At 48.5% G+C, this 22,956-nt stretch overlaps 2 protein-coding genes and 1 long non-coding RNA gene across 3 annotated transcripts in view; 2 read left to right on the forward strand and 1 right to left on the reverse strand.

Moving 5' to 3' along the window:
- Positions 1 to 4,513: 4,513 nt before the first annotated feature.
- CBLN1 (cerebellin 1 precursor) lies at positions 4,514 to 7,542 on the forward strand. The gene is made up of 3 exons (XM_055726968.1): positions 4,514 to 5,149; positions 5,358 to 5,477; positions 6,594 to 7,542. Exons 1-3 carry the CDS (start codon positions 4,883 to 4,885, stop codon positions 6,789 to 6,791), a joined length of 585 nt encoding a protein of 194 aa, XP_055582943.1. The 5' UTR covers positions 4,514 to 4,882; the 3' UTR covers positions 6,792 to 7,542.
- Positions 7,543 to 9,510: 1,968 nt separating this feature from the next.
- On the reverse strand, positions 9,511 to 10,398 carry LOC129737375 (nascent polypeptide-associated complex subunit alpha, muscle-specific form-like). Its single transcript, XM_055726942.1, has one exon. It carries the CDS (start codon positions 10,396 to 10,398, stop codon positions 9,511 to 9,513), a length of 888 nt encoding a protein of 295 aa, XP_055582917.1.
- Positions 10,399 to 10,947: 549 nt separating this feature from the next.
- The window catches only part of LOC114017387 (uncharacterized), a 31,055-nt gene continuing 19,046 nt past the window's right edge, over positions 10,948 to 22,956 (forward strand). The window contains exon 1 of the long non-coding RNA XR_003562426.2: positions 10,948 to 11,243. This is a non-coding gene — a long non-coding RNA (uncharacterized LOC114017387). The remainder of the gene's footprint in view (positions 11,244 to 22,956) is intronic.

Genomic DNA, 22,956 nt, shown 5'->3' on the forward strand with positions numbered 1-22,956 from the left:
ACATTATCTTAATAAAATGTGTTGTTCTTCAAAATACACAAACCCCAATTTCTGTGCAGCCCAATGAACCTTCAAGGTAGACAATTTTATATTCATGTACTGCTGCAATCCCCACTTTGGTTAAGATTGTGTAACAGTTTCCCCTTTGATCTTCTGTTTGCAGCTACCCATATCCATCAAAAATGCCCACTTCTAAGACTGAGATTTGCCACGACTGCAAACTGGAAAAGGTGAGGTTTTATTTCAACATTTTATCACAATCTTCTTTTTGAACAATTCAAAACACATGAAGGTACAGAGAAAACCCTAAGCTTATTTTGTTTGATATTCTCTGGCTAGAAGTGAGATTGAAAGTAAAAATCAGAACTATTTTTCTGTAGGAAGGAGTGTGTGATTAATTTTGGGAAGCAATCTGGTTTCGTTTGATCAAATAAAATTACAGAACATTTGGACGTGAACATACACAAATAATCACCTGGCAGTTATTCTCAGGTGCCCACCTTGGAGTGCATATGCACTCTTTGGGTGCCCATGCTCCTGATGAGTTTTACCCTCAGTGATGCCATCTTTCTCCTGCAAGCACAAGTGATCACAAGATCTCTTTGGATCCCTGGTGGTGTCCTCCCCTGGCACCTGAACCAGCCTGCCTGTACCATTCTCTGTCCTTTCTCTGCTGTGTATGACCTGCGCTGACAAGACTGTGGCACGAAAGTCTCTGCGGCCTTTCTTATTCTACAGGGTGTGGAACGTTACAGATAATTTCGGCTGGATGGCACCTTAACAGTTCATCTGCTCCTGCTGTGCACACTCTCACTGAACTCAGTCTGCTCTTTGAGATACCTTAATTGCTTGCTGTGGAAGCTGAAGGTGACACCATAAGCAAATCACCATAAATACATGCAAACCTCTCTTACAACAGCAAATCAGATGGTTGTAGATAGTGCACAGTGTGAATCAGCAAGAGCAGTTTTGCTCTAAATCTCATTCTCGCACATCTTCAGACTTTGTACAGAATCCCAGCAGATGCTTGGGAAGACAAGTATCTTAAGTTTATATGGGCATATATAAATCCCTGAATTGCTTTTTGCTGTTTATACTTTATAAACTAATACAGCAGTGAACAAACTGCATTTTCAGAACTGTGAACAAACTGCATTTCATATAAGTTATCCAGTTAAGGGCCAGACCTTGCATTTCTTACTCAAGAAGGATTAAATCAAAAGGCAAGTAGTCTGTGAAAAGGTGGTTTTATACACAGCTAGCTAACCTCTTGATAAATTATTCTCTCAAAGGAAAAATAAAGGTTTCCAGTAGATTTCTCAGTACTTGTTTTCAGAGCAACTTACACTGGCCCCTCTTAGAGGCTTTCTTCCTAAGTGAAGCTAAAGTTAAATGTCTAGTGAGACTGAGTTTCTAAGGATAATTTTCCTAAAATAGGATTAAGGCTCACCAACAGTGTAATGCAGGGCAGGTAATGTTGCTGCTGCTCGTGATTTAAACTGCTCTGTGGCTAAACTGTATTTTGGTTTCTACAGATAACAGTTCAATACCTCCGAGCTTCAAACTTGCTTCTGTAAGAGGTAAAAACCAGGTTATTTTGGTCTCTCCATATTTTTTTTTCTGGAACAAAATAAACAACCCTCTCATCATCTGAGCAGAATAGTAACCAGTCCTGAAGCAGTTCTTCAGAGACTTGTGAGGATCATTCCATTACATTTTTTCCCTCCAGATTATTTCCAGGTTGTTTGTTATGGTTGGGTTTTGGTTTTTTTTTTTTTTTTTTTGCTTTAAGCATGGGTGAAACATTAGGGGAGTCCTAGAAACTAATAGTCTGTGTGGTTGATCTGTCAACATCAACATCATGGCTAGTTACTGTGCAATGGACATTTTCTCCATATCCACAAAAGTATTTCTTAAAAGCAAATGTCAAACAAATGAAGAGCTCTGCTTGACAAATAACATTAATTTCAGTCTAGTATCTATGACATCTATTGCAGTTTGTTAATACCTTGAAAGCGTTCCCCTTGTATCTGAATAACAATTGCCCTGCTGTATCTCAATGACATTGATTAACAAGGCAGTTTGTAATTAGACCGGGTAATGTAATTCCTGGCCCTCTGTAAACATCTGGATTTGCAAATCTGCACTCCTAGCTTGGGAGCTTTCTGCCACACATCACTAATTATGCTGCGTTCTTATATATCAGTGCCTACATCCTCCTGCTGAGCATCTCTTCTTTGTTCCCAGTACGAGTCAGAGGCTGTTGTCAATACAGAGAAAATCAACATAACTGCCTAACGCTGCATGTGATATTTAATGAAAATGAAGTAATGTCTAATTTGCATGGCTGGTGTTAGTTCATTAAAGCCAGAACTGCTGAAGCTGAGTGCTACAGTGCTAGTCAAGTGCGCAAGACTGATTGTCCATGGCAACGATAGTGTCTGGCACAGAAAACTTTGCATCCCTCCCTGCCTGCCTGCCCGCCTCCTGTGTGAGGAAGAGGGCTTCTGGTAAAAGTGGGAGACTTGTTCGTTTTTTCAGGCCCATCTGTTCTTGTTCTTTCTGTGAGCTCTGTCCATCAGAGCCTGCGAAGCGGTCAAGGCAGCTGGGGGAGGAAGGCCCACCCTGCCTCCTCGCAGGGGGGCCACCACACAGCATCCAGGACAACTTCCAGCTCGGAAAGGAAACCCCTCCTGGATTCAAAGCTACAAATAACAAGCTCCGTAGCACAAGAGGATTGACTCCTTGTCATGCACAAGAAGTGTCTTAAAAGAGAAATATATGAGTAGTTTTTACATAAACAAGAGCCCTGTATGTTGAAGGACTACACAGTCAAGCACAGAACATACAAGGGCAGAGCTGTGCTCCTTCAGCTCCCATCTCCCCATGTCACTTCACCAATGCTGACGAGGATGCAAAATGCTCATTTTTGCCGATTTTTATTTGTTTAGCCTTACGAGCACCCCTTAGAAATACTTAGGAATATTTATTCTATTTTTTAAATAGTTTCTGATTCTGACCTTGGACCCAGTTAAGAAGGCCAGCAGTGATAATACATAATACATCATAAGCGTAAGTCTTAAAAGTAAAACCTAACACGCCTTCTAGTTGTGGCTCCACCCACTCAGTTTATCTTATTTTCTACTTCTCAGAAGTGCTGTTTTTTCTATTTTATTATCACTCCAGCTCCTTTCTGACCACTTTCCTTCCCCTTTACCCAATTTGCCACTGCACTGTTTTCCAGTCTGCTTCACTGCTGAATGTCTAAAATAAAGTGTGTGGGGGGGTGGGTGGTCCTTGCCATGTCCTGTCCCCTCACAACCAGCCAGAGCCAAGCCACTGGCAACCGCCGATCCTTCACCTGCTGCTGCCCCAGCAACTTAACAGACACGCATTTAACTTAGCGGGGCAGTAACAGGAATAAAGTTTTATTTGTAGAAGAGAGCAGTTTGCCAGGTAAAGTCTTACGAATCACACAATCAGAACAGCACAGTAACATAAAGCCTTTACCAAAATTCATAATTATTTGCACCGGAGCCCAGTTTTGGATGGTAGTCAATTTTCCAGAGAAGATGCTACAAACTCCGTATAAGTTTTTCTCTCTGAATATAAGTTTAGTTTTGCAAACAAGAGCTGCCAGTTAGAGAAGTATTTTGCTCCAGTGCTTTGTTTCTAACGGTTTATCGGTAAAGCTCTTCTCTTGCAATCCCGGGTTATGATTTTTTGATAGCACATCCAGAAGGAACACGGGTCCGATGTCCACCAAGAGAAAGCCATCAGCACCCTGGGAAGTGCCAGCGGCCTTAGAATTCTAAGCGCGCTGCGGGCCGCAGCCACCGGGGCAGGGCGCGGAGCACCGGCCGGGCAGACGCCGGGGGCGTGACCGGCCGCACCGGCCGCGGGCCCCGGGGAAGGCTCGCTGCGCTTTGAAAGTTTCCTGCCCCGTGAGCCCGGCCGGAGCCGCAGCGCTCGGTTCCTCCCCCGGGGCGCGAGCGAGGCGGCGGAGGAGACTCGGCCACGCCGGCAAGGGAGCGACCTGCGGCGGGGAGGGCCGGGGCCGGGCCCGCCCCTGCTCGGAGCGCACCCGGTGGCGCCCCTCCCGCCCGCGGCCGGCGGCCGGTCCCCGTCGCGCCGCGCGGCCGCCCGCGCCCTTCCAGCCTTCCCCGCCCAGGCGCGAAGCGGGGCCGCAGCGGCGGGCCGCCCCCCGGGCCCCCGGCCGGGTTTCGCCGCTCCCGGCCGCCCGGCCTGCCGCGGGCCTCGCCGCTCCGCTCCCCGTCCCCGCCGCGCCGTCCCGGCCCCGCGCGGTGCCGCCGCGCCCCGGCGCTCCTACCTGCGCGGTGCGGTGCGGTGCGGGCGGCTGTTCGGCACCTGCTCCCGCGCCCGCGCCCGCGCCGCCTAACAAAAGCGGCGGCGTCAGGTGGCGGCGGGCGGACTGCGCGGCCATTGGCGGCGGCGGCGCGCGGCGGGCGCCGGTTGGGCCGGGCGCGGCGGAGGCGGGCGCGGGGCGCTGACGCCAGCGCGGGGCCGGTGGGGAGGCGGGGCCGCGCCCCGCGCCGTCTTTGTGCTCGCCGGCAGCCCCGGCAGCGCCGCCGCCTCCCGCCGCCTTCGTCAGCCCCGCGCGGCGCGGCGGGCGGCTCCGCACCGCACCGCACCGCACCGCTCCACAGCGCTCCGCTCGGCCCCGCACCGCCCTGCCCCGCCCCGCCGCGCTCCGCGCCGCGCTATGAGTGCCGGCGCTCCCGTGCCTCCTCGCCGCCGCTTCCCACCCGGCGGGGCGCTCTCGGCCCCGCTCTGAAAGCGCGGCCGGGCAGGGAGCGAGCGGAGCGGAGCCCAGACGTGCCGCCCGGCGCGGAGCGGCGCGGAGCGAAGGGAGCGCGGCGCCATGCGGGGCCCGGGGCTGGGGCTGGGGCTGGGGCTGCTGCTGGGCGCGGCGTGGCTGGCGTGCGGGCAGAACGAGACGGAGCCCATCGTGCTGGAGGGGAAGTGCCTCGTGGTGTGCGACTCCAACCCCACCTCCGACCCCACCGGCACGGCGCTCGGCATCTCCGTGCGCTCCGGCAGCGCCAAGGTCGCCTTCTCCGCCATCCGCAGCACCAACCACGAGCCCTCCGAGATGAGCAACCGCACCATGATCATCTACTTCGACCAGGTGGGGCGGGCGCAGCGGGGCTCCGGGCGCGCCGCCGCGGGAGAAGTTGCCGGGGACAGTGGCGGGGCCGGGCCGGGGACGCGCCGCCCCGCGGGGCCCGGCACGGGGGACGGGGGTGGGCGCTGGGGACCGGGGGCGGCCGCGGGGCAGCGGGGCTGGGCGGCGGCGGGGGCCCCGCCGAGGTGCTGACGGTGCCCTTCCCTTCCAGGTACTAGTGAATATCGGCAGCAACTTCGACTCGGAGCGGAGCACTTTCATCTCGCCCAGGAAAGGCATTTACAGTTTCAATTTTCACGTGGTGAAAGTGTACAACAGGCAAACCATCCAGGTCAGCCGCCAGCGCCGCGCTCCGCGGGCACGGCGGGAGGGAGCGGCCCGGGTCCGCGGCCCGGCGGGGGCGGGCGGCGGGGCGGGCACCTGCCCCCCGGCCGCCGCCGGGAGCACCGACCTCCCGGCGCTTCCCCGCCCGAGGGGACGGAGCCCAGAGGGCCGCGCAGCCCCCTGGGCCTCCGCCCGGCCCCGGCCCGCCTAAGCCGTCCCGGGACGGGAGGGCAGGGCCCGCGGGCTGCCCCGAGCCGAGCGGCGCGTCCCTGCGCGGAGCCCTGGGTGCCGCGGCCCCCGTGGGCTGGACGCCCACGCCCGGGTGGCAGAAGCCTTCCGATGGATCTGGGGGACAGGGAGGCGGCCACGGCACGGATACTGTAATGAATATAGCTCCGTGGGTATGCGGCTGCCCTATACGCGCCATTTGTCTGTGGTTCAGTGCATACGCGCCTCCAGGTAGGGACGATAAATTACCGGCCCGAAGCCAGGTAGCACGACCTAGATGGGAAATGTGTCTGCGCAGCGATGCACGTTGCAAAGGTGAATGCACAGCTGTATAGCACCCTTCTGGTGTAAGCGGCTTCACACACCTGGGTTGGGCAGGTAGTGCATTATTAATGTGGGGTATGCAGTCCCGGGATCATTAATGTGAGCCAAGCGGAGCTTATTGACTGTACCGTGGCATATTGTCTTTGCCGCCTAACAAAGGAAAACTACCTCTTGAATACACTTCAAACGCTCTGACTCTGGCGGCTGTGGCTCTGCTCCTCGCTGTCTCTGAGGTTTCGCATAAAGCCATCTTTCAATAAGTACGAGCAGACCTCTTTTCATAGCCTGAAAACACAGGCACCCTATTGAAATCTTCAAAATAGGATCAATGTCCTGTTTTATATGCACCGGGTGTTTTGATGTGTTTGTCTAAAACAGCAGTGAAAGGCTTCTTCCTTTGGAGTACATACCTTAGCTGGGTTCAGATTGATACTTCATTTTTATGGGGCTGGAGTTTCAGCTGTCAAAAGAGGCCTTTTCTTAACTAAGCGTTTCGCCTGCCAGGCGAGCCCCAGCGGTGTCGTTTTCTGACTCTAATTGACGGAGAGCTTTGTTTTATCTTGCTCTTTAGGTGAGTTTGATGCTAAATGGGTGGCCAGTGATTTCTGCCTTTGCAGGGGACCAAGATGTGACCCGAGAAGCTGCTAGCAATGGAGTCCTGATTCAGATGGAAAAAGGAGACAGAGCTTATCTAAAACTGGAGAGAGGAAACTTGATGGGTGGCTGGAAGTATTCAACATTCTCTGGATTTCTAGTGTTCCCGCTTTAAATCACTTCTCGTCCAAGGAAAGGGAGAGATCTCGTACAAATTCCTGAGTCCTAGCTGGGTTTAAAGAGTCGTGGACAGCAGACTTTTTACATTCAAATATTAAAGAAGCTAAATCCTGCTTAGGTTTGTGTACACCTGCTTTGAAGAATTACTACTTATTTTTCTTGTGTTGCAGCCAACAGGCGGGAGACACTATAATTGATCAAATCCCCATTTATATTCTTCTCTCTCCTCCCACAAAATTAGTTCCCATCTCCGTGTCACTGGTGTAATCTGCCATTGTTCCCCCATGGTTTCTGCCACAGACGAGTAGACTTTAGATATTTCCATTGTCCTTTACAGCATATTTTGTAGTTTTGTTTTTAAAACATGTTAATCTTGACTCTTTCTCTGAGTTTAACTTTTAAAAACAACAAAAAACAAAAAGCAAAGTATTTTTGAATACATGGATGCCATGATGGAAGGGAAAATGCAATTCTTGCTGTGTACTGGCTGGCAAAAGGAAAAATTTCTACATGAAGAACTATTCACAGCCAAGGCTGACCAGAGTATTTCAATATTTCTATGTAATTCTGAGTGATTGTGAAATTTAAGGCTGCTAAATGTTTTGATGCTTGTTTTGCTCTTGTACAATGTGGCCCAACTAAACGCCAGGAAGTATATTGAACTTTTACTATTACTCTGTAATATATGTGTGAATATCGAAAATTAATTTTTGCTTTAATTCAATAAAGTTTAAATGGGACTTTTATTTTTCTTAACCGGAAATAAGGTTTCTCAATAGAGGGAGGCAGGGGGAGAAGGCTCGGCGTGGCCCCGGGGCTGCGGCAGTGGGGAAGGACCGTGGCGGGGGGTCCCGGGGGCGGCCGCAGGGCCCCGCGCAGCCCCCGCCTGCCCTGCGCGGGGCCCCGCCGGTCAGCGCGGGCGCGCAACCCCCGCGGGCGGTGCCGGCAGCCCGAGCGGATCGTCGCTAGGAGGTTTCCCGCCGCCTCTTCTATCCGCTTCTTTATAGCATTTATCTGTATTATATTCTATAAACCAGATCGCATTTTATACGGCCGTCTAAAAATACCTGACAATGTATACTTTGATGCTAGTATTATTTATTTGCTAGTATTATTTTGTTTACGGTCTTTTAAAGATGTAAATGCTATAATTTTGCAGTACTCAAAAGAGATTACTACTTTTATTAAAAGGTGCGTACGAGGATTTCGATTGTATCTAAACTTTAATGTCAAACAAACCGGTGAAACGACCCCCCGGGCTGCGCGCGGCCGCCCCGCGCCCTGGCTGCGGCACCGGCCGAGTCGCACGAGCCCCCGGCTCCGGGAGGGATTTAATGAGCCCCGAGGGGGGAGGGGAGGGTTAACACGAGCACAATAAGCAGCGCTCCTCGCTTTATTCACAGGTTGTGCCCTGGGAAGGGGCCGGCAGGGCCGCCTCACGGGCCCGGCCCTCCGCGCCGCGTTGCGCGGGGGCGGCCGGCGGGGAGCGGAGCGGGGCCGGCCCGGGCTCTGCCTACGCCGGGGGCGGCCGCGGCACCGCCGGTCCAGGCGAGAGGCACCAGCCGCGCGTCAGCACCTGCCCCTCAGTCGCCTGCGGGGCCAGAACGCCCTGTCCCCCCCGCGGCTGCCGACTGGCGCACGTCGCGATTCGTGGCCGCGCAGCAGCGGGGAAGGCGCGGGCCGGCCCCGCCAGCCGCCCGCCGGGAGCCCGGCACCTGCGGCCGCGGGCCAGGAGCCGGGCGGGGAAACGGCTGAGATTCACGAAGAAGGGTTTAATAACGGGCTGCCTTCACCTGGAGTTATAACCTGCTCGAGACAGCCCGCACCTCGGGTCCTCCGGGCTGCAGGCTCCCCTCTCAGTACCAGGCACTTTAATGCGACTTTCCCCTGCAGCCTGCCCGGGCTGCCGCCCCCCGCCCGGCCCCGCCGCCCCGGCAGCGCTCCCCACGGGCCGCGGGCATGGGGAAGCCGCTCCCGCCCCCCGTGACCACGGCGAGGGGGCAAAGTGAGCCAAAAAAACCCCAAAAAACAAAACCCACCAACAAACAAACAAACAAACGCAAGGGGAAACAAAAACTACCGGGCTGCAGGAGAAACGACGGCTGCCCTGTGCCCTCAGCCGCCCCGAGCGCCGGGCTGCGGCCCCGGCCGGCCCACCGCGGGGATGCCCCGGCAAGCGCCGCAGGTGCAGGGCTGAGGGTGCTGATGCATGTCCTTGTTTGTTTTTTTCCCCCTCCCTTAACGCGAAGCAAATAAACCCCCCACCTTTCGCTTAAAGTTTTCCCCTGGTTGTGAGTGTCTCATTAATATTGTGCAGCTGGAAATGGTATTATCCTCAGTCGCAGCAAATCGCTGCTCTGCGGCTGTTAAAAAACGCCGCCGCGGCTGCCCGAAGAAACGCCGTCTGTTCCGCGCCCGCGCAGCCAGCCCCTTCAGCCCTGCGCACCGCGCTGCTCTCGGGCGGAGCCGGGCCGCGGCCAGGGGATACCGGCCCCGCGGCCGCCTCGGGGAGGTAAAGCCGCCACAGCGCGCTCGGCCGGGCCCGGGAGTCCCCGCCCCGGCCCCGCAGCTCGCTCCCGCCCCGGCTGCCCGGGGGGGAGGGCGCGTCCCGCTGCCTGCCCGCACCGCCCGGAGCTGGCGTGGCGGCGGGGAGCGCGTCCGGGCTGCCGCCGGGTGACGGGCTTCAGCGACGGGCTGTGACTGACCCAACTCCCTCAGCCCCGTCCCTGCGCCCCGCGGCCAGAGGCGTGGGGCCGGCCCTGGGAGCGGAGGGCCGCGACGCACCCTGGCGTCCGGCGGCGGGGAGCCGTTACCGCGGCGCCTCCCGGGGGTCGGGGGAGCAGCACCGGGCCGTGCCCCCGGGCACAGAGGGAGCGCTGCCCGTGCTCGTAGCCATCTCCACGCGTGGCCGGTGCTTTCGCCCCGTGTTTAAGGTGGGAAACCGTGACACGAGCGTTTCGTTTTGGCGGGCTCGGCGATCGCCGAGGGACGGGGCCGCCCGGCGGCCGGGGCTCACGTGCTGCCGCCAGGCGAGGCGCCGCCATTTTGCTCGGCGGCTGCCGCCGGGCCTCGGGAGCCGTGGGCACCTCGGGGGTTTTGCAGGAGGAGAATGGCCTCCGAGGGGACGGGCACGCCGAAGGAAACGGGACCCGGGTGCAAGCAGCCGCCGGCGTGGTGTGGGTAAGCGTGCCAGGCCGGTTCTGCCAGCCCGCCCGTGGATGCACTCGCTTGGCTGCTGAGGCGGCCCCGCAGGCCGGGCCGCCATTTTGAGTAGGCAAAGCCAGCCACGGCCTCTGGGCCCGCAGCGGCTCTGGGCACTGCCAGCTGGGTGCTGTGGGGGCAGGAGAAGGTGAGGGACCGGCAGGGCCACGGCTGCCCTTGGCTTTGCTTGGCAGTCTCACCGTGACTGGTGAGCTGTGGGCAGTAGCCACTACAGGCGGTGGCGTGGGCCCGGTGGCCTGTCCCGCCTGCAGCACAGCGGCTCCTGCCAGGCTCCCTGCCACCGAGGGGTCCCTCGTGGGGGGACCATGTGCCCTCAGGGCTCTGGCGGCCCCGTACCCAGCCCCCGCAGCTGCGGTACTGCTGAGCCCGCTCCTGGGCATGCGCCCGAGCTTCCCCCAGATGTGAGCAGCTACTGCTCTGTATGCAGCTTTAATGTGTTTTTCAGTTGATGTAGGTAATGTCTGATTGAATTTATTGCTGATTAGCGTTGAGCATCGGTTTACACAACAAGAAATTATGTTTCGTTCAGTTCATTAGCATGACTAGTGTTTGGTTTATGAGCATATCACTAATGGTAATGACCAGAGTTGATTGATTTCTAATGTGAATATAATTACACAATGTAGGGGAATTAGAGGAAAAAAATCCACATTTTTAATTGTTGGGTTTTTAGGGAGTGCGTGTGGGGGTGATGGGGTAGGAAGGGAGAGAAGCAAGCCAACTAACTCGCTTCTGCACAAGCAATGTGAATGTAAAGATTAATAACTCCAGCAGGAGACAGCGAGTTTGGCCCTAAAGAAGGGAAAGTCAAATGCACTTAATTCTGGGAATAGCTAATGCACACTCTGCAGAACATAATTTCCCCTCTTCTAGCCCCCCGGTACGGCTCGAAGCCCAGTAAGTTCGCTTGGAAGAGCCGCTCCCGAGGAGCCAGCAGAGGCAGGGCTTCGTGCATGGCCGGGCAGCCGGCTCCCTCCAGCCCCCGGCTGCGCGGCGGGCTCGGCGCGGCGGCAGAGCCGCTGCCGGGCGGAGGGGAGGGCTGCGCGGCTGCCGGGGTCACAGCGAGCCGCTCGCTCTGCTGCGGGATCTTGGGCGGCAGCGGCTGTGCCGCCCCTGGCGGGGAGCGCCTCGCCTGACCCGCTGCCGCGATCCGTTTTGGGAGGGGGAGATGGACGCCGCAAATGCTGGCCGAGCCTGGCTGGAGCAGGGTGAAGGGCTGCGACAGGTAAGGGGGGCGAAGGGCGCGGCGTGGGCCGGCCACCTGGTGGGGTTTTAGGGGCTGGGAGAGGGGACGGTACTGTGGGGGCTGGAGGAGAGCAAGTCGGAAGCAGTTTGTGTGCATCATCTGTGTTCTGTATCCCTGAGGGCGACCTCTGGAACTGTCCTTTCTGCTTAAATGAAAAGGTGGCCTGAAGGGGAACGATCAGCGTTTTGCTGGAGGCACCTTCAGTGGCTTGTGCAGGGGGAGAGGGGGAAGGCTGAGGTTCTGTGGGAACCCCTGTAGTGCAGAAATCCCAGCAGTGGGGCTGAGCTCACAGAACTGGTTTTCTTGCCTCCCCTTGGGCAGGGTCAGTGGGGTAAGCACAGAGTGTACTCTGGCAGCTAAGGGTTGCCAAAAGGCCTCTCTTGTTGCTTGCCCGGAATAAAAAGAGGCCTTGCATTTTTTGTGGAGAGGGAAATAAGCTGTGTGCCTTGCTGTGGGAGAAGAGGGCTCAGTAAGGCTAGCAATAATCAGTCTCTGTGTCTTAGGGCATTGCTTCTCTCTGTGCTCTCAACACTCTTGCTGGAAACCCAGCATGGACTTGAGGCTGTGTTGCCTGCACCCGGGGTTATCTGAATCAGGTGCGTTTCCCCTGCCTTCCACTATCACCTCCAAGCTTCCTAGGATACAAGGCAACGGGGTCCCTCTGGTCCAGTGGTCCTGGGTCAGTGGCAATGTTCATCCCTGTGTAAACAGCTGTGCGCATCTGGGTGCAGAGCTTGCTCCATCTCCCCCATTGCAACTTTGAGCCTTCAGCTGGACAAGTGAGGAAGATGATGCCGTTTGCCCTTCTGCAGCTTTATACCTGTGTTGGTGGGAAGATGTAGTATGTTTCTCCAGTTGCATTTCGTTTCTTACAGTATGGGATTCCTAAAATGAATCTTGCTGTTCTGAGCTTAGGGCACGTCTGGGATGCTGGGAAGTCCTGTTTGGGGAATTCTCCTTTAGGAGAGAGCTGTGGAGCTATTGGAGAATGGTTCTAGCATTGTATGGGCACCTAGGCTTGTAAAAAAGTTTCCAAGGGTCTCCTGCCTCTTGTGCCTAGATTCACTAACGAAAGTGGGTTCAGTGTCATGAGTTTTCCTTGCAGAATGTTACTTGTAGCACTGTTGTTATTAGTGACCTCTTAATTTTCATTCTGATGTAGTGTAGCAAGTCATACATATTTGTATCTTATCCTCATCCTTCTCTTGTGCCTCCTTGCTGTATTTTGGAGAGTAGTTCTAGTTGGGCGAGACTGAAATTCTGCAAAGCTGTCAGAAGAAAGAAGACCTTGAGGAAGAGATGTTGGCGGAGTCTGAGGAAAATGAAGACAGTTGTGAATAATTGTCATTCATATTAGTAATTTGTTGTGTACAGTATGCTAGGAGAAATACCAGTGCATCAATTTCAGTTATATTTCTAATCGGAAGTGTTGAAGATTTCTTGCCAGATATCCAGCAGCAGTGCCGTTTTAATATTTTTTTTCCTTGTCTGTACAACACTTATTCAAGGACTAGAGGATCACAGGAGGGCTCCTGCTTTGTTTGCAATTAATAGTCATTCAGCTTGTAGTGGCAATTCTCATTTCATTGTTGCACTTCATGCTAATAAATTTTAATGTTCTTTCAATGTTGTGGGCTTCAGGGTCATTCAAGTCAGGGCCATCTTCTATGAGCTGCTTCTGTACTGACAGTGTTTCCCAATTTTGTCAGTACTAAACAACCCTTTTTAAAAGATAAATATTGTAGTGGAAAATAAACATAATTGCAACTTTTTCTGTTACAAAAAACCCCAAGCCACTAATTGCATGATAGTTGTTCTTGTTGGTGCTGTCACAAAAATGCTGAATCTTTAAAAAAAATAAAAATCTGAACATGTTATATTGCTCACCCTAACACATGTAAAACACTGCAGGATATGGGTCACACTGCCTTATCTGCTACCCTGGTAAATACTCTTTCCACTGAAAGAATGGAGAAGCATTTTATTTTTTCCCATGCGTGTGGTATTGTTCCTGATTTCATAATTGTTAAAATCTGGTCTACAGGACTTGAATTGTCAAGGGTCAGTTCTCCTTCCTAGTTTGATTCTCCTCAGATTCTTGGACATACATTGAGTCATCTTTTAAAATTATTGATCGGCATGGATCCATAACTCCATTCTAAATGTTTTTATAATTTCTTTACCTGGTTTTGTATTTCCCAGCTGTCAACACAGCTGAATTTCCCTATGATTCTGTCTGTTGAGGTGTGGGGAAAGAGAAGCTTCTGATGTCTTTTTTTTTTTTTTTTTTTTTTTAAATCTGGTTTTATTTTTCTTTCCCTGTGTCCTTTGAGTGATTAATCTCATTATTTTGGTCTTCGAAGAGCCTTTCCAAAGGCTTGATTGTGCTTACAACCCAGAGGATTGCAGCCTCTAGTTTTGAAATGGCAGGACTGGTTCTATCCAGAATAGTGAGATGAAGCTCAGCAGTTATTGCATACATAACAGAAATACTAATACAGGTAGCCACGCAGTTTATCATGTGGTCAACCTCTTGCAGTGATATGCTGAGCAGAGAGATATTCACTGGGTTTCCTGTAATATTCCCTGGTCCCTAATGTGGCTTGATTAACCTAATTGAGAGCCCTGCTAGGAATTCAGCACCATTAATATACATAAACTTACTAGCTTTGCATTTAGCTTATTGCATACATGAAAAATTGCACAGCTCTGACCAAACTCAGAATTAAATTGTTTTCCCAGACTGAGCTGGGACAGCACTGAGTCTTGAAGCACTGGTTTAACATAACATTTTGACCTGTGAAAGTCATATTTATTTTCCTAATGTACATAGTGGAAAGACTTCATTGGCTAGAAAGGGCTTTAGAACAGATACATTGATAGAAAAATCAGCTTCTCTCTATAATGGGAAGAGGAGGATCTTTCATTATTAAAGTAGAGGTGCCAGGGCTCAGTTTTCAAGATAGGGTTTTAAATTCCAGTGGGTAGTTAAATGAGATTTTTCTGCTGACATAAATTTGCATAGCTGTGTTGCAGTGCAGATTCCTGCAACTTATTTTTCCTGTGGGATCTTACGGCAGAAACCAGGGAACAGTGTTGTTACAGAAATACGTCCCAGTCTTTTACCTCAGTTGTTCCAGGCAGCAGGTAGACTTGCACGAGACAAGGTTTCTTTGGACAACTAGAACTTTGCAAGCAGTGTATCCATATTTTTTCTCCCATTTTATTTTCATTTGCCCTGTGGCCTTACGTAACACAACCAAATTCTTCTGGCTGTGTTTTCAAGATCATGTAAAACTTCTGGATAACTGTGGAGGCATTTAATAGTTTCAGTGGCAAACACATGGTAGAAAGATGCCATTGTCCCAAAGTTAGGATGACTAGGATAGCTTTTTGAAAATAACTGGAATGTCACAGGGCCATAGCTGTCCAGTGTTATCTGGTGATGGCCATGCTAACTTCCATCAGTCTAAGGCTTTGGGTGCATAACCTGTTTTAGTCCTGTGACAAACTTTGCATACTTAAAATATTTATATTTTATTAAAGATGCAGAAGAAGGAGAAAAACAATTGAAAGCATTGGAACTTAAGATACCAAGTAAGGTATTAGCGTGAATAACATCTGTTACTATTTTCTCTTGAAATGTTAGATGGTTTTATAAAGAAGCCATGTCCCCTCTGTCTACCAGGGGTCTTCTAGATGGTACTGTTGATTTGAATACTTGTCTTGTGTGGGAAAGGAAACAGTTGAAATGTTCTGGAGCTGTTTTTAAGACAAAACAAGTGGAGTGCATACAAAACCATGGAGAACACGGTATCAAGGACAGAAGTACAGTTTTTGTTTCAGACACGTTTGTGTCTTGATGGCTGAGATGGTCATAGTATAAAGTTGTGCTGGCTCCTCTCTGAAACCAGGCAAACTGATGCTCGGGTTTGCTAGGCCAACTAGTCAGTACCTGCAGGTTTGGTCATGACTGCTTTATGCTAATAAAGGTGGTAATGCAGCCATGTCCCTTTGGTTACACTTCAGCAGCTGGGAGGATGAATGAGTCCTGTATGACCACAGATCAACTGCAGAATGATGATTTTAGTGTAATGTTTAAGCATGTTTTTAATGGTTGCCCGTTTTGTAATGTGTTTTGGGCAAAGCTGGAAGATGTTGCAAATCCAGTGTTGGGGTGTTGTTTCCAAATTGATGCAATTAGGAGCTGGTCTCATTAATGTTGTTAATGTCAGCATGTTCCAAAGAAGGGAGGGGTGTTTATTCAGGTTGGTTTCACATATATTCACTTAATTTGAAGTTGTGTGAGTGTATTTTATATTTTCTGAATATATCTGTCACATCTTACCTTGATGGTGACAGCATATCATACCGCACTGCGTTTCTCTTAGTGTATCTACAGTAGTGTCTAATGAACACTCCTGCACAAAGGCTGTTGTACATAGTGCAGCTGAGTGAGTTCCTGTCTGACTCTGTTGCTTTTCACTCAGCCCTTTACCTTTGCAGTTTGTGGAAATTTCCCTCCTGTTACACTGTGGCCAGGTTACAGCTAACCCTATGTCTATTCTTGGGACCAGAGGAGGAATGCAAGACACTTCTTTCTGCGTCAGTACAGCAGGAAAGCATTTTTGCAAGCTTGAAGCAAAGAGACTGTTACATGGTGGGAAGCACTAAGCACTTCAGAGCAAGCAAGGTAAGGTCTGGCCGCACATGACCATTTGCAGGAGAGTTTTAAACCCTTTGCCACAGCAATTTACATTTTTGCCTGTGACATTGGTAATGTGCTGTAGAAGTACAGTCCTTTATATCTTGAGATATTTTTTGTACATTCCTTCTGATGCAGTTGCTCATCTGCTGAGTTTCCTCTGTAAGTTGTGCAGCTTTTCAGTTCTAATTGGTTTAGCCATCTTTCTTCTCATAAATCCCAATACTTCGGCCTTGCCAACCAGGAGGCGACCCTCTTGGCTGTGTTAACTCGGTTTGTGCCTGCCTCTTTGTTTATCTACTTCCTGTCGTCTCTGAGATTAACTTAAAATAATTCTTTCCTTTAGTAGCCCTTTCCAGTTTTCTGCACTACCTTTATAGGTTGTTCATGCTGTGCTTTTCCTTTTCTAACTTAATTTTTTTTCTTGTTTAGAAGAACCCTGTTGGTATACGGTATTAGGATCTCTGCTGGAAACCAGTAATATGTTAATTCTGGCTGAAGTATTGGCTCCCTACATCTCTTATTGGTTTCTCAGGAAATGATGGCGATAGATACCCATATATATAGTTACTCTGTTGAGAAACCTACATTTTTGCAAAACACTTAAGAATGTGCTTGATGTGAAAAATATGTTCACCCAGTTGAAAGCAACAAGGTGCTTCATGTTCTTAAAGTTAAAGCACTTAAGCATAAGCTTACCAGCCGTGCGTGCCTTCAGGCTAGATAATAGAAGTATGAGGGTTGTTTTGTATTTAAATCAGCAGATAAAAGTGGCCTTTTAAACATCATTTTAGAAGGAATCACAGGCAAGAGTCGGCTACTTTTAAGGTGGATCTTGACAAGATGGCAAATGTGTGTTTGTGAAGACAAGACAAATGTGGGGCTTGTTCTGTGTTTACATTTAAGCCCAAGTTAGTAAGTTTGTTTCTTTGACTAATAAGTTATTTTATTAAACATTACTTTATCGACCCTGGTTGACATACTGCTATGTTGTGAAGGGCAGTAACAAAACTGATGAAGAGAAGTTTGATCTACGTTGGAAACTTAGGCAAATAGGCGAGGTTTGGTTTCTGTGTCTGTTTTACCAAGGAGGTAAATTGTACCTGTCTTTGGCTGGCATGGTTTACTTTGTTATCTGTACAGGATAGGACAGTAACTCTCCCCATTTATGCATGGCGTAACAGCTCAAAAGAATTACCCAATTGGTAGCTCCTTAAATAAGCATCCATCCAGGTTCATGACTGACCATGAAGTTTCTCATGGTTCAGAGTTTAATGTTACAAGGGAATAAAATACCTTTCACTAAATGATAGTGAAAGCACAGTAGGAGGTATTTTGTTCAGGGAATACAAGCTATTGTCCTACCCTCGTCCAGAAGGCAACATACATCACGCAGAAGATGTCTTCCTTACATTCTAGCTAAATCAATGTTATTTCTTCCAGAATACTGCTGCTTCCGTTCCTAGAGATAAAAAAAACATAGCTCACTGTCAGTAGATAATTCTTCCTCTTGGGCTTTCTGTCCTTGACCAGTAGAAGTGTTTATGTTTCTTAGACAAGGAAGACTTTCTTTATCCCTGGAAGATTAAATTGCCTTGCTGGCAAATCTGGCTCACTAAAGAAACAGAGGAGGAAGAGCAGATAGGGAAGAAATAGAAAAGAAAATAATTTCAGTCTATCTTTACAGTGTGCTATTGTTAGGATATCAATTACTATCATATATCACTTATATCGCAAACTTGTCATAGCTTGGGATATTTCTTTTTTTTTTTTTTTTTTTTCCTCTTCAAGTAGTAGAAAATATATCAATTATCCATAGGAAGGCTTTTTATTGCTGGACTCATCATTAAGGTATAGCCATGATGCACAAAGGGATTTACTTTTTAACATCCAATTCAGAAGGATAAGTATTAAAAGATCATATTTTTTTTTTTAATCCATTTGTGCATTCCATGGGAATAATTGCAGAAAATAGTGCCCTTTTCAACTTTCTCAGTTGGCACTGCTCTGTTTTAAGTGCTGTGACCTTGCACTACAGAATGGCTAAGAGTGGTAGGTTAAGCAGTGTATTTTATAACTGTGGGCTCTGATTTAACACTGTAACACTCCTTCTGATGAGTGCAGAGTGCATTCAGTTACTGTAAACATGAGTTTTCCAGAATGGTGTGTAGAAGTAGAAAGAAGGTTAATGAACTGGGAAAAAAAATACTGCTTCTCTAATTGACAGAAAGGTCTGCAGGGAGTCAGCCGGGCTGCACACAGGTGAGGCAAGCAGGCTGTGGTCTGTGATCCTGGGTGGTGGTTAGTTATTGATGGCTGATTACCAAGAGACAGCTGCAGTGTGTTTAGCTCTTAGCAGTGTTTTTTTTGCTTCCACTGCAATCAGACATCAACTTGCAAACTTTAGATATGGATCTTCCCTTTTCTCAGTGATGCGGGAACAAGAGCTGACTTAACTTATGTTCCTTGGAGCCCAGGTATTCATCCCACCCTTAGAAGGACAATGCAGGTCCATCACTACAGTGCTTGCAGGACCTTCTGAGAGCAGCTCCTGTCCCAGAGGCTTTGCTTTCAAGCTTCAGCATTGACTGTGGCCAAAGCAAGTTTGTCAGAAGGGCTCCCAGCTCTCACTGGGAGCAGAAGACAGAGGGTGGATAATGAATAGAGCTAAAAGGTGAGAGGTGTCTTTTACTTCAGCTCTCCTTTGGTCAAGTTCTCCCTCCTTGATCTACCTAGTTCTTAACCTAGAGTCACTTCCCTATTTCCTTTCAATTAGAGCTCAGTCCTACTTTTCTGTCCCTTCCAGTTTGTGGAGTTTAATCCTCTCAATTCTTTTTCACTTGTATTTCTTCTTTTCTTTCATGACTCAGGATTTTTTTTCCCCCCTTTTCCTTCATGCTATGTCATTTCTTCTGGCTGGAACAGTGTCCTCCTTTTCTGAAAGGAAAAAATCAGTCCAGCAGGAGGATTAAAGGAGATTTTAAAATAAATTCATAGGGAGTCTCAACCCCGTGCAAAAACCGGAAGAAAATGGCAGTGAGTTTCAAATAAAGTGAGCTTTATTTTTGTACAGTGTAATCTAATTCATAATGTTATCAATATGTATAAAAGCGTAAAGAAAAGACGGCAGTAGGGGTTACAAAAAACATAATAAAATCAAAAGCCTTATAAAAGGTATAAAATTAAACTTCAAAATACTGTGGAAAAGGAGAAAGGGCCAGGGCCAGAACCATACATTGCAGGCTATTCCTGAAGAAAAAAACAGCTTTGGAAGGATCTAAAAGTGAAGCCAAAAGATGGAGGCTTGTCAAACTGGCAAAAGAGAAGCCCGTCTAAGCCAGTTCTAGCTGAATAGTTTAGGAACTGAGGAGGAAAGGAATGTTAAGCAATTTTTGTTTATGTTGTATGCGGAAAGAAAATAATCACAAACTTTCTTCTAGGTGAAGGGGATCAGAGAAGTGCTGTCAATTTGACTTTAGTGTTGAGACTTTAAAAAATAAAAAAACCCAACCTCTCGGCTTTCTCTTCAAACTTCCTCTCTGTCTTTAAATAACACCACCCCCACCACCTGCCAAATTAAAGATTTCAATAACGATCAGTCAAAAGGACAGATTCTTCTTTAAGCTTACTGTGTTAGAGGTTAGACCACAGGTTCTCTTCCCCCGTGATGAACATGATTAAAAGCATTGGGATTCCTTTTCATACCAGAGTGGAAAGCAAATAATGCAATGGAGAACCACATCAGTAATGCTCTACTCTTAACACTGCATTTCATACCAGCTGCAGCTGCTATTAGCAGGGTAAAGATCTGGATAACCTCTATCCATTTTCCCCAAAGTGGAACTGGTTCTGCCACCCGTTCAGGCCTACAACTTGTGGCATGGGCACAATGCCTTGAAGGCTTACGACCTTTTGCTTGAAATAAAAGCAGAACTGAATGAGATTTTGATGAGAGAACATCAATAAGATAATGACAAGTTGCATCAAGAGATACACCGTTTATTTTCTCTGTCATAGGCATGGTTACCATTATTTTGCCCTGAAGACTGTTTTCAGGTTATTGGACTCTACGTAAGTTGCTTTGCGAGTGTATTTTATAAAGGCAGATGATGATTTGCATCGGTTCTTGTGTAGGAATCTGCTTCGTTACATAATACAGCTGTTACCTGAACTGTTCTGCCTAGGGCCTGTGCAGCAGTATGGATCATTACATTTGAAATGAGGAATGCTTTTTTCAGTTACACGACTAAGCAAGTGGTGGAGTGGGTGAATCTTTCCTTATGACTTGTAAGGGAAAGGTTGCTGTTCCCAGTTAGCTAAACTGTTCTGACTCCAGAATGGACTCAGTTTGGGAAGTGACGAAGAAACCTTAGACAAAACCAATGGATTTATAATTTTATTAATACCTTGGGTTGTTCCCGAGTCAGAGCTGTTACTTCTACTTGGGCCTAACAATGCTTACTTTTTTCTGATGCTAGAAAAATGTTAGGCACCTAAGACTAACGCATGTTACTAGTATTAGGCTATTCAAGACTTGTCAAATAAGCAAATTCCTAGTTTGGCTTTTCATAACTCAGATGTTTAATTTTACTGTTGTGTTTTCAGAATACCATCTTAGTAAGCTGGTTCGTTTGTGTTTGAGTTACTTCTAAATCTTCTTCTGCTGAAACAAGGGAATGGAGATATCTATCCCAGGCTAGGGAAGTAAAGAACAGAATCTGTGACCATTCCCTGGCAGGCCCTGGTCAGGCCTGTGTGTCAGGCGTGGTTTTCAACCCCCCCAGACCCCCTGATGTAATTTTCAGCTCTTGTGTGATACCACCTGCTAATAGGAACTGCTCTTGCAGAGTTCTTCTAGCCATAATAACATGCACATTGTGTAAGAATAAAAACAGCTCAGCTTTATTACGTGGCTTGCATGCCTGGTAATGAATAGAAGGAAGGTGCACTCCTTCACGAACAGCAAAATTTAATATAGTCTCTTCCTGGAGTTGCACCAGTGGGACTGAAAGTTTATCTCAGCATTCCAAGGGCAATAAAAATCTAAATTTAAACTGAAACCTCTTACTGGGGCAGGAGTACCCAGAGGCTATGTACTGTTCAAACTTTGTTTAGGTCATAACTGCTTATGTAAAGTTAGTTTATACCAGCTAGTTAGGTTTTATGGTTTTGAGCAGTACCTCTGTTACTCGGAGAGACACAGCAAGTGGAGAGGATGCATCTGAAAGTTCAGCTCTGCTTTACTATTGCATTTAATTTAGCGTCTTACTGTTTATGCACAGCTATGTGAAGAAATCCATAGCTCTTAACATTCATTCTGCAGACATCTTTAAATGTACTCTAATTCATTCCCATACTTAAACATCTCAGATAGTTGGGATTTAAGGTCAGTATGAAAGGAGGAGGTGCAGAAGATACCAGGTGAAGGCTGGCTATGGCAGGTAAACTCTTTGTTAGCTATGAACACAGATTGGAAAGACTGAGTATGAAAAGTAACCAGATGCTGGCCAGTGGGCTCTCGGTTCAGAGTTTTTCTGGTCCGCTGGTGGCTTGTTCTCTTTGCATGTAGTTTTAAAGCTGGGGATAGGAAGAGGAGAAACTCAAATTCTATTTCTGTAACATGAATATGAGTAAGACAGGGTAAGGGAATCTGTTGGAGGTTTTCCTGAGGTCACATGAACAATCTGGTGGCAGGGACATCTGTGAAACACCATATGAGATTATAAATTGCCACAGCCAGTATTCCCAAACCCTTACTAGCTCTCTTCCTTCTGGAAAGGGTGTGACTCTTGGATTTAGCCACTGTGAAGGAGAAGTGGGTGTTGGAGTGCCATAGGAGGGGGGGTAGTTTTGGCGAGAAAGCTTGAGGGGAAGCATTATTCTTGCTTAGTGGCATTTTCTAGCCATTTCCCAGCCATTTTCCATCTCTGCATCTCACTTACATACATAGGAATGCAACCATGCTTCTGCAGAGCATGCAGGGAGGAAGGGATGGAGAGCAGGTTTCAGCACAGTTGAGCTTTAGGACACAAATGCTTTCTCCATTGTGGCTTGCAAAATCTGTCAGCCTGACTTAGCAGAATTGAACATTTCAACTTTTCTTGGAGCGGATATTGATGTGAGCAGCCATGGGATGTGAAAAGTGCTGGAGCTCTGACTTCTGCGAGAGAAACTGCAAATTTCCAAGCGTTTAAAATGCAGTTTCTGGGTGACTTGGCTAATGATTAAAGTTAGCAGCACATGTTTATTTACTCTCAGTTTGTTCATTCTTTGAAATAGTTGTGCTATGGGAAGCATGCCCAGTATCTTTAAGGTATTTGATATGATAATGAAGATTAGGAATTACAGTGAATCAGACTAAATTACATAAAAATACCTATTGTTATTCAAGAAAGGTGAAAAAAAAATGTTTCAGCATGTTGGAAGACTAATATGCATGTGATATAATCTCCAAAACTGACAGTCTCTAAACTTATGGATAAGTACACAAAGAAAATAGTTGAAGAGAAGTCCTTGCCTTTTATAAATGTCAAGATATATTTACAAATCACCTTATGTAGTCTCCTGATAAATGTGCCAACTTCTTTTTGTTTCTTCTGCATCTTAACTGCCAGTCCCTCTTTTCCATCAGCTCCTGTTTTATGTACCATTTGTCAGTTTTACCTGCCTTCCCAGATCTACTTAGATTTCCTTTCATCTTTTGATAATCTGCTTCACCATGACTACTGCATCCTTCTGATTTCCTACACTTTTTGCATTCACTGGCTTCCAGCCATTAGCATTGCAAATTTCTTTTCAGTCCCATAAAAGTGTTTTAATACAGTTATAGGGTCTAGTCCTTTGTTGTTTGTGCACTGAAATTCCCACTAGTCAGGTTTCTTTTGGTGGGCAGGCATGCAGGGTTTCCCCTGATGGTCTGTTGTTGTCCAGGCTAACAGAGCCACAGCTGACTCAGCTTTCCTGAAAACTGAGAATTGCAACATACTT

The sequence above is a fragment of the Falco cherrug genome, chromosome 14, assembly GCF_023634085.1.
Source record: "Falco cherrug isolate bFalChe1 chromosome 14, bFalChe1.pri, whole genome shotgun sequence".
In the NCBI taxonomy this organism is placed as follows: domain Eukaryota; kingdom Metazoa; phylum Chordata; class Aves; order Falconiformes; family Falconidae; genus Falco; species Falco cherrug.

Excerpts from the sequence above, each read along its gene's own strand:
- CBLN1 (XM_055726968.1), top strand. The coding sequence starts at position 4,883 with ATGCGGGGCCCGGGGCTGGGGCTGGGGCTGGGGCTGCTGCTGGGCGCG. Across the intron at positions 5,150-5,357 it reads TGATCATCTACTTCGACCAG|GTACTAGTGAATATCGGCAG; the intron begins GTGGGGCGGGCG and ends CTTCCCTTCCAG. Across the intron at positions 5,478-6,593 it reads ACAACAGGCAAACCATCCAG|GTGAGTTTGATGCTAAATGG; the intron begins GTCAGCCGCCAG and ends CTTGCTCTTTAG.
- LOC129737375 (XM_055726942.1), bottom strand. The coding sequence starts at position 10,398 with ATGCCCAGGAGCGGGCTCAGCAGTACCGCAGCTGCGGGGGCTGGGTAC.